Source organism: Fundulus heteroclitus, chromosome 21 (genome assembly GCF_011125445.2).
Source record: "Fundulus heteroclitus isolate FHET01 chromosome 21, MU-UCD_Fhet_4.1, whole genome shotgun sequence".
Taxonomy (NCBI): Eukaryota; Metazoa; Chordata; class Actinopteri; order Cyprinodontiformes; family Fundulidae; genus Fundulus; species Fundulus heteroclitus.
In genome coordinates, this window is record NC_046381.1 from 38,801,381 (window position 1) to 38,810,858 (window position 9,478).

General features: G+C 48.4%; 1 protein-coding gene across 3 annotated transcripts in view; it reads right to left on the reverse strand.

The window, feature by feature from the left end:
• Positions 1-9,478, reverse strand: part of fars2 (phenylalanyl-tRNA synthetase 2, mitochondrial) — a 101,525-nt gene that overhangs the window by 90,425 nt on the left and 1,622 nt on the right. Inside the window, exons 1-2 of one of the 3 annotated variants that reach the window (XM_036124863.1) lie at positions 3,339-3,358; positions 3,047-3,218 (exon numbers count right to left, since the gene is read on the reverse strand). In XM_036124863.1, coding sequence (XP_035980756.1) covers positions 3,047-3,218; positions 3,339-3,343 — 177 coding nt within the window. In that variant the 5' untranslated portion in view covers positions 3,344-3,358. The other 2 variants (XM_036124864.1, XM_036124861.1) reach the window with 2 other exon arrangements.

A 9,478-nucleotide genomic window follows, 5' to 3' on the forward strand; every position in this document is an offset into this window, starting at 1 on the left:
TTGTTACCTGTAGGCAGCAGGAAGGTTTCCCTCGCTGCTGCTCCTGCTGGAGAAGCTGCAGCAGGTGAGGAATCCACCTGTGCACCAGTTAAGCTCCGCCCCCATGCATCCTGGCTGCGACTCAGGAGACGTTGACTAAAGTTAAATCTGCGGCTCAGGCCTGCAGCAGGTTTTTGGCTGAGTCTGCAGATCTGCTGCTCAGCGTCTCAGCGTCTGGAGATCTGAGACACAGACACCCCCCCATACACCCCCCCCCCCCCCCCCCCCGCTGAGCTGCAGCCTCTCCAAGCGTGTCCTCCTGGTGAGCCTGCAGTCAGGGAGTCCTCTGCTGATCATGGAGTAGCACTGAGATGTTTGCTGAACACGATGAGCAGCAGAACACCTCCTGGAGGTTCTATCATCGTCTTCCTCTGGTCCCACATCCAGTCCCAGTCCCAGCAGGTCCAGGAGGGGACATGTTGTCCCTCAGGTTCTCCTCTCAGTGGGACGGCCTGGAGAACCTCCAGAGACGAAGAGATTACTCAACAGCTTTGCTTCTTGGCTCCTTGGGTTTGATTTTCTATTAAATCCTCGTGTTCATCTCACAGCTTCTATGGAGATTAGAAAGTTCTAGAGTGTTCTAGTCTACAGGTAGAACGAGGACAACTGGACTTCTGCTGAACCTGGTAGATCTAAACTGGGCATTCACTCCAGGAGAACCTCCTAATAAAGGTTCTCCTGCTGGCCGTTAAATACATTCAGCTTCATCTCGTCTTTTTTAAAGTTTGTTCCTTCCAGCGTTTCCACGTTCCAGTCCGTGTTTTGGACCTGGAACCGTCCTGCACACCTGGCTCAGGTGTGCAGGACGGTTCCAGTCCGGTTCCAGGACGCGCTGACGGACTGAAAACTTGTAATTAGGTAATTAATCATCAGTGAAGGAAGAACTGATTATTAATCATTTCACCAACTTCCGTCTTTATTTCTATAGAAAGAAACTTGGAACGTAAATCTGAATCTGTAATTAACGGATTTTCCTCCAATCAGAATCCACGCAGCTGTGTTGCTAGGCAGAAAAAGGGGTTCTCCTACTCCTCTCCAGAAGTTCTGGGTAGAGTTTATTTAAATGTTCTGGTTTCCTGACGAAGCTACAGATATGAGGCCAGAACCGCTGCAGAAGCTTCATCCCTTTCTGAACCCGTCTGGATCCGTGTGTCTGGTTCATGGTTCTGGTTCTGGTTCTGTTTGCCGGCAGGGAAGCCGCCCCACAGCATGACGCCACCACCGCCGTGCCTGATGCTGGATCTCTGCTTCATCCCCACCAAACGTCCCTCCAGAACCGCCTGACAGGTCCGTGTCCTCAGCAGTTCTGGTGCCGTAGTCTCCGTCCATCACGATGGAACACCAGCTTCAGTGATCCTGGGCGGTTCCTGGTACCGTCCACAATGCCCCTTCATCTGACCGGGCCGAGTCGGACCTTCTTCCTGAACCCGGAACAGAGACGGCTCTCCCAGAACTTCTCCATTGGTCTGAGTGGTCGGTCCAAAGATTGGTACCAGCTGGACCGTGATCGCTACCCAGAGGTCCAGAATCCTCTGCTTTAGGTCCAGAGTGACGGTTCTACAGCCAGAGATGGTTTAGGGTTCCATGCCATCTGCTGGTTCTGGTTCACTGGGTTTTCTGGAGTCCACAGGAACCAGGAAGGAGAAAAACCAGAGAAGAAGAGAAACAGGAAGTGAAAAGTAGCAGCAGATCAGGTCTGACTGGTCCAGATTAATACCGGGTCCAGTCCTGCAGAACTGCCCCCCGCCAGCGTTTAGCCGCATCCCTGCTGCAGCACACCTGGCCCAGGTGACCGAGCTCCAGCGTCAGAGACGTTCATCTGAGGCTAGAAACCCACCGTGTTAGATTGGGTCACAAGGTTCACGACAGAAACGGAACCATTTATGGATCCAGATCCTTGTTACACCCACAGATGGTTTCAGGGATTAGGTTCTGAGTTTAGACGCGACCACAACGCTCTGATGCTGATGCTGAGATCGCTCAGAGCATCAGGGCGTCTGCTCTGCAGCCAGAGTCTCCAGGGACGTCCAGAGGTGCTGTGGACCGTTCTGAGCTTCAGAACCAGAGCTGGATCATCTGGACTTCAGCAGCAGAGCGTCAACCAATCAGAGAGACGGAGCTATGAGGCGCTGGAGGGACTGTGAAGAACCAGGAAGTGGACGATGAGCAGCTAGTGGTGCTGATATCTGATTGGTCAGACGGGTCAGAGAGGAGGATGATGACCTCAGGTAAGTTTATTATTTATTAATATTCGTCTCCTCCCCGTCAGACCAGTCTGTCCCTGCCTTGCTCAGAGGCTGAGGCGCCGGACGCCTTTCTGACGGCTAAACCGGGTCTGAACGCAGCGAGGAGTTCACTTTGGGACGCTGGCATCTGGATTCTCATTCCTTCTCCACAACGTAAACCGTGTCCGATGAAAGGATCAGAACATTTGGAGAAACTCCTGAAGCCTTCAGAACCGGGCTGGTACCGTGGTTCTGTTGGACCTAGCTGACAGCCAGGACTGGAACTACAGACCTGTTTTCCTCAGGATTCTCGTCTTTATCTCATATTTTATCCTCTGAACATGGAGGAGGAGAGGAAACATCTTCCTGGGCATCTGAGCATCATGGATGTGAGTCTGTTAGGGAGTGATGTTCAAAATGGGAAAGACCAGAGAACCTGATCCGTCCCAGAACCTTTCTGACCTCGCTGCTGGACACGGCGCCTTCACCTGGACCTCCTCCTCCTCCTCCTCTTCCTCCTCCTCCTCCTCTCCTGCCGTCTGTTTCCTCGCTGTGACATTAAACACAGCAAACTGGGCGTAAATGTGCGGTGGCGGCGCGCAGCGACACGGAGGTCAGCGCCATGAAATATTCATCCAGGAGGAGGAGAAAGGCCGCGGCGCTGGCATTCAGGAAGCCCGGTCCAGCGGCGCCGGGCCGTGGAGCGCTGGGCTTCACTCCACGCCTGGGTAAATGTCACGCCGTGTTTACCCGCTGCTGCAGCTCCTGCTGCAGCTCTTTACCTCACAAACAGCCGCAGAGCGCCGCAGGAGGACGGAGGAGGCCAGAGGAGGCGCTACAGGACGGACGCCCGGCCGCCGTCGGGTCACGGCGCTGACGCGGCCCAGACGGATTCTTCCGCAGGAATGAACCCAGACGGAAGCGATCGATGGCGAGGACGCCGGGGTCCTTGATCTGCCAGGTGGAAAGGAGATGGAGACGGAAAAGTCAATCTGCAGCTCACAGAGCGAGGAAGGAGCAGGCGGCGCCTCAAAGGAGCTCATCAGGGTGGAGGGTGCAGCCCCCCCCCCCCACCTCATCACATCCAGCAGACGCCGTTTGGAGACGTGCGAGGAAGCAGAAAACGCCGTAATGCTGGCAGACGAGTTTCAGACCTGCAGGTGATGAAATGAACCGTCAATCAGCCGCGTGTGTTGCGTAATCTGAGTTAGTGGCAAATTAAGACGGAGCAAAGCATGCTGGGAGAAAAAGCAGCACGCACTCCCATTTCCCACCAATTATTCTTCTTCATGTGTTTATTTTCCAGATGTCTGCAGGATGAGAACAACAGTGGAAGTTCACAAACTTCACCAATAAAGATGATTCTGATTCTTCTGCAGCGACTCAGCGAGTAAATGACAGCGTCAAGATGTTTCCTCCTGGTCCTCATAAATACGGCATTTAATGAATCGAACATAAAGATATGTTTATGTTGGAAACTGGTGAAAGAACTTATCTTAACAAAAATAAATATACTAAATCCCTGAAGCACTCAGCAGGTTTGCCGTTAAAGTCACAGTGAGTGATCACTACTGCCATCTAGTGTTCAGATCAGAGACAGCAACCGTCCTAGACCAGGGATGTGGCGTCAACCGATAAGGAATAAAATGCATTTTTATAATTTATAAACCCAGTTACTAAACTAAAACGACTGCTGGCTGAGCTTTGGGTCTATTTCTCTCACTCTGCTGAGTTCTCCTACTGCTCTCCAGTCTGCATTGTTTGTTGTTATTTCAGCTTTTAACTTTTTGTTCTCTGTCATTTTCTCTTTATAGAAGGTACACCTGGTCTGGTGTTCTGTTAGCTGTGACATCATCAGGGGAGGCAGATCATCCTCTATTACCATCTAACATAGAAAGTACTCCTGGGTCAATGTGAGCTTCTGAGCTTTCTGTGTCTCTGCTCTGTCTTCTCTAACATAGAAAGTACTCCTGGGTCAATGTGAGCTTCTGAGCTTTCTGTGTCTCTGCTCTGTCTTCTCTACCATAGAAAGTACTCCTGGGTCAATGTGAGCTTCTGAGCTTTCTGTGTCTCTGCTCTGTCTTCTCTAACATAGAAAGTACTCCTGGGTCAATGTGAGCTTCTGTGCTTTCTGTGTCTCTGCTCTGTCTTCTCTAACATAGAAAGTACTCCTGGGTCAATGTGAGCTTCTGAGCTTTCTGTGTCTCTGCTCTGTCTTCTCTACCATAGAAAGTACTCCTGGGTCAATGTGAGCTTCTGAGCTTTCTGTGTCTCTGCTCTGTCTTCTCTAACATAGAAAGTACTCCTGGGTCAATGTTAGCTTCTGAGCTTTCTGTGTCTCTGCTCTGTCTTCTCTAAGCCCCAGTGGGTGGAGGCAGATGAGCGTTCACACTGAGCCTGGTTCTGGTTCTGCTGGAGGTTCTCCTCCCTGTTAAAGGGGAGTTTTCCTCTCCACTGTCGCTTCATGCATGCTCAGTATGAGGGATTGCTGCAAAGCCATCAACAATGCAGACGACTGTCCACTGTGGCTCTACGCTCTTTCAGGAGGAGTGAATGCTGCTTGGAGAGACTTGATGCAACCTGCTGGGTTTCCTTAGAGAGGAAACTTTCTCACCAACCTGGATAATAACCTGAACTGGGCGGCAGAGTTTAATAACGGGGACAACAGGACTGAATGTAACTGACTTTATGGTGATATACTGACTCTTCTTATTGTAAAGGTTCTAAATAAACTGAATAAAGTCATGGTGGCGTCCTCATGGACTCTCCTGTTCTCCTCCTCCTCCCAGACCTCCGTCCCTCTGATGCAACGTGTTCCCTGTGTCTTTCTGCTGTGGCTAAAACGATTTAAATCTATTGTAAATCGCAGCTTTAATGTTCTGTAAGTCTGGCTTTGGGCCCTGAACAGTTTGAACTGAGCTGCTTCAGTCAGAAGATGAACGATGGATTCAGTGATTGACTGTCAGAGGTGAGCACAGATACGACTGACCCCAGATCAGGACTGACCGTGTTATCAGGCTGAACGGCGGCAGGATGTGATCAGAGCTGACCTGAGACGGCCAGCCGGGACGTGACGCAGGATGAGAAACGCTCCAGGGACTGTCAGAAGCTACGGCTGATCTCAGGATTCACACCGACAGCTCAGATGAGACGATAGAGCCGGTCCGCTCGTTTGGGACTGAAGAAAATCCTTTGTTATTGATCACACGGTTCCGCACGCACCGTCCGCCTGAGGAGGAGCCCAGGGGAGTGACCTGCTGATTAACTGCAGCAGGACGCATCACCTGGACTCACCTGGACTCACCTGGGATGTAGAAAAGGCTCAGGTGTAGCGTTATAACAGGCTCTTTTATTTAAATCAGAGGTGTCCATGCAAACCGCAGGCTGCTCCTCCCTCACAGATAAAACTCTCAGAGTTCTGTTAACTTTACATAAATGTGCTAAAAGCTCCAGACGTTCCACCTGTTCAGGTAAAAAGACAGAAAACCCAGCAGACCCAGACAGAGCAGAACCGCCATTCAAAGGAAGAACCTAACACTAAGCCGGACTTCTGGCTGAATTCATGGATCTGTTTTACTGTTCTTACAGAACCAGAGTTTCTCCTGAATGTTGAGTGTTTGGTCTGAGGACGGTTCTGACCCGGTGAAGTAACCACAACCTTCTGGGTTCAGACAGCAGCTCCATCAACCGGAGGACTTCCTGCTTTCTGTCCAATCAGAGCCCAGCGTGCAGAGACACGCCCACTCCCAACATAACGTAAGCGCGCCTTTCTAAAACCATAAATTTTCACCAGACGCTGCTAAGTTACGCTCCACAGCTGCGTGGTGTGTGGCCTCCAGCAGGTTCTGACCCAAACGCTTCAAGAATCGCTCCGATAAACTCGTAGTTTCACACGACGACGGTTTCTGTTCAGACCCAACCCGCCGTCTGCGTTTTGGAGGGAAACGAGGCGCTTCCCGCCTTTTCTGTGGACCAACATGGCCGCCAGAGTCTCAGCGTGTCTGGACTTCCTGATTGGTTCAGCTTCATTCCTCCATTAATCTACAGCTGGACCATAATTCAACAATATATATCGATACATATAAAAAAGGCCAATAAAAGTTCAACAGAATAACAGTTTTCCTTTCTTATGCATTCTAACCATATAGGTTAATATTACATCCTCCCAACCAATCACAACGCAGACCCAGGAACCAAGCTCCGACCCCTTCACAGAGTTCAGAGAGCACGCGTTCTTTATTTCTGTTTTAAAAACTTAAAAAGGTAAAAAGTTGGTTGAATAAAGGGTTGAGTTTGAATTCAGTGTTTGTGTCTGTATCTAAAAATAGGTTGCTAAGCAACAGCATAAAATGGCCAGGGCTGCACTTAAAATTTATGTTTTAAATTTGTTGATACTTATTGATATCGATCAATGTGATTTCTGTTTTATGGATATGTTTTTTATTATATCATCCAGCCCTACATTAATCCATAATGGACTCTTTTAAAATAATATTCTGAAAAAAATAAAAGTATTTTCTTTTCCATGTAATATTAGGAGTAAAAGTCTCACTAAGGTAATAATTTATCAAACAAAGAAAGTCTTTAGTTTTCTTCCTCCTCATTTTTACCTGCATCCATATTTACTGCATTGTTACTGATTGTTCTAGTCTTGTTTTTTTCATAAAAGGTTTTAAGGTTTAAGGTTTTAAATAAAGAGGTCATCCTGCTCCTATGGTTATATTTCTAACTAATAACTGTTTAGTATTTCTTAATATGCAGTCTCCTTATTTTTAGTCTTTACATTTAACCCCATGCAGGGTCAGGGTTACATGATTCCACTGGACTCTCAGGAACCTCTGAGTTTGTTCCCTAAGCGACAATAAAAGCTGGTTCTGGTTTCTAAACCATGAAAGTCTGAGCATTAAGTGTCTTTTAAACTGTTTTCCAAGCAGAATCCTCTCCACTGACTCCACATAAAGCAGCTGAACATCTGCACTGTGGGCAGGAAGGCCTCATCATTGGGTCCGGTTCTGGTGAGCCGACCCGTTTCCCTGCTGTAACCCAGCATGTTATCTTTTCTATGCTCCCTCAGCTTTATTTATTGCTGCAGGGAAAAAATCCCAAAAAAAGTCACTTTCTGTCACCCATTTCCCCTGATAGAAGCTAACGTCTTATTTCATCATAAAACTAAATAAATTTAGCGGCTGTTCTCCTTTGGTCTATAAGGCTTCATACAGCTTTGACATCCTGGTACCAGCAGCGGTACCAGAGGTACCAGCAGCGGTACCAGAGGTACCAGCAGCGGTACCAGTGCTGACCCGAGGGGCCGTCAGTGAGCGGCTCTGGGACGACGTCTCATTGTCCGCATCGCTCCAGGTAACTTAAGCACATATCAGTCCAGTGAAAAACGACGATAAACTGCGATTTTTGTTAATTTCTGAATCAGATTCTCGGGTCAGAACGTTAAAAAGTGGAGAGGTCCGTTTGGTTCTCCTCCCCTAACCTAAACCTTTCATTAATACAGCCTACAGAGCCTTACAATGTAATAAAAACTCAACTTTACTCACTAATGTTCCAGGTTTGTGACTCCAGAATGTAAACATAAAATAATTTTAGATAACACTTTAATCAAAAAGATGAAATAATATTGTACTGATGAAAATCCCCATAAATCCAGCAGCAGAAAAAGAGGAAAAGCTCCTGGAATCTGGACCAAAGTCTGTTAGATCAACGTGTTAGCTGGGTTTAAACAGAGCAGGAAGAGCCGACCTGAAACGGTACCGGACCGGACCGGCGCCGACACAGACTGACCCACAGATCCAGAACCACAGATCCAGAACCACAGATCCAGAACCACAGATCCAGAACCACACAGACTGACCCACAGATCCAGAACCAAAGAGCCAGAACCGTGACCTTTACTCTCAAAGACAGACGGTATCAGGAGTCAGGGTGTGTGTCTGACCTTTTCCACACCCAGAGCTGCAGAGCACACACACACACACACACACACACACACAGCTCCAGTGTTGAGGTTCTGTAACGTCAATATGTGTAACTTCACAATCACAAACAGAGCCTGGATGCAACATCTGGAGGGATCATGTTCTCTGGTTCTGCAGCAGAGAACATGTGGCCAGCTGATCGTTGATGAGCTCAACGATGAGGATCTAAGAGGCAGAGATCTGAAACTGGTGGAGAGGAACATTGTTGGTCATATCTCATATTTTCATCGTCATATTCAGCAGTAAAAACATTTAGAGTTACAACCTTTGCTGCCTGATCACCTGGGAGGGCTTACAGCGCCGTTACTAACTGCTTTACATTAATTACCATAAAGATCAGAACCACAGAAACCCCAGAGAACTCCATGTTAGCCTCTCCAGGCCTCAGTCAGCAGGTCAAGAACATGACAGAACAATCAGACAAACCCTGAATGGCTACGACTAAAACCATGAGCCCAGAGACGGCAGCAAAACGAACAGAATGCAGGAGCTGCAGTGGCCTAGTCAAAGTCCAGCCTGCCACCTGAGGTGAGACCCGCAGAGAGCCGAGCAGAACCTCAGTGAACCTGAGAGGAATTATTATCCCTGCTGCTGCTGCAGCAACACTCTGCTATGACTTCCTGCCTGCAGCACATTTTTATCAGGTTTAAATGAATTACTGCCTTATCTGACAGTTCAGGTTCTGGATGTCCAGTTAGGCAGAAACGTCCCATCAGAACCTGCTCTCACAGTTCTGCCTGGATCTTCTGGGGGCTTTGAACCAGCAGCTTTAAGCTACCCTGGGTCACTGAGGGGCAGCTCACAGACGGACAGGTGTCTGCAGCAGAGCAGCTCACATGTTGAGCCAAAACAAAGAGCTTCTGGTGGAATAAGGCTCCGTGAGACCCGAACCTCCGCCAGTTAGAGAGATGTACCGGAACTATGACCCCCTCATGGTGTCCTCCGTTCACCAAACCCGGATGTTTGGCCGGTAGAAGGTTTATTTTAGAGGTTAAATGAGCGGCTAACTCACCTTCTGTCTCTGTCCTGTCAGGCTGCTGTTTGGCTAGCGGAGCGGCGCCTGTGTGGGTTAATAAGAATAAATATATTACTCATCCACTAAAATTAATACAGCATGTTTCCCTTGTTTACGCGTTTTAGAAGAGATCGCTGTTAATGAAATAATAAAATCTAAAAGTTCAACAAAGTGAGCGATTAAACTGCGGGTTTTTGTTCAGGCGCTGTCTG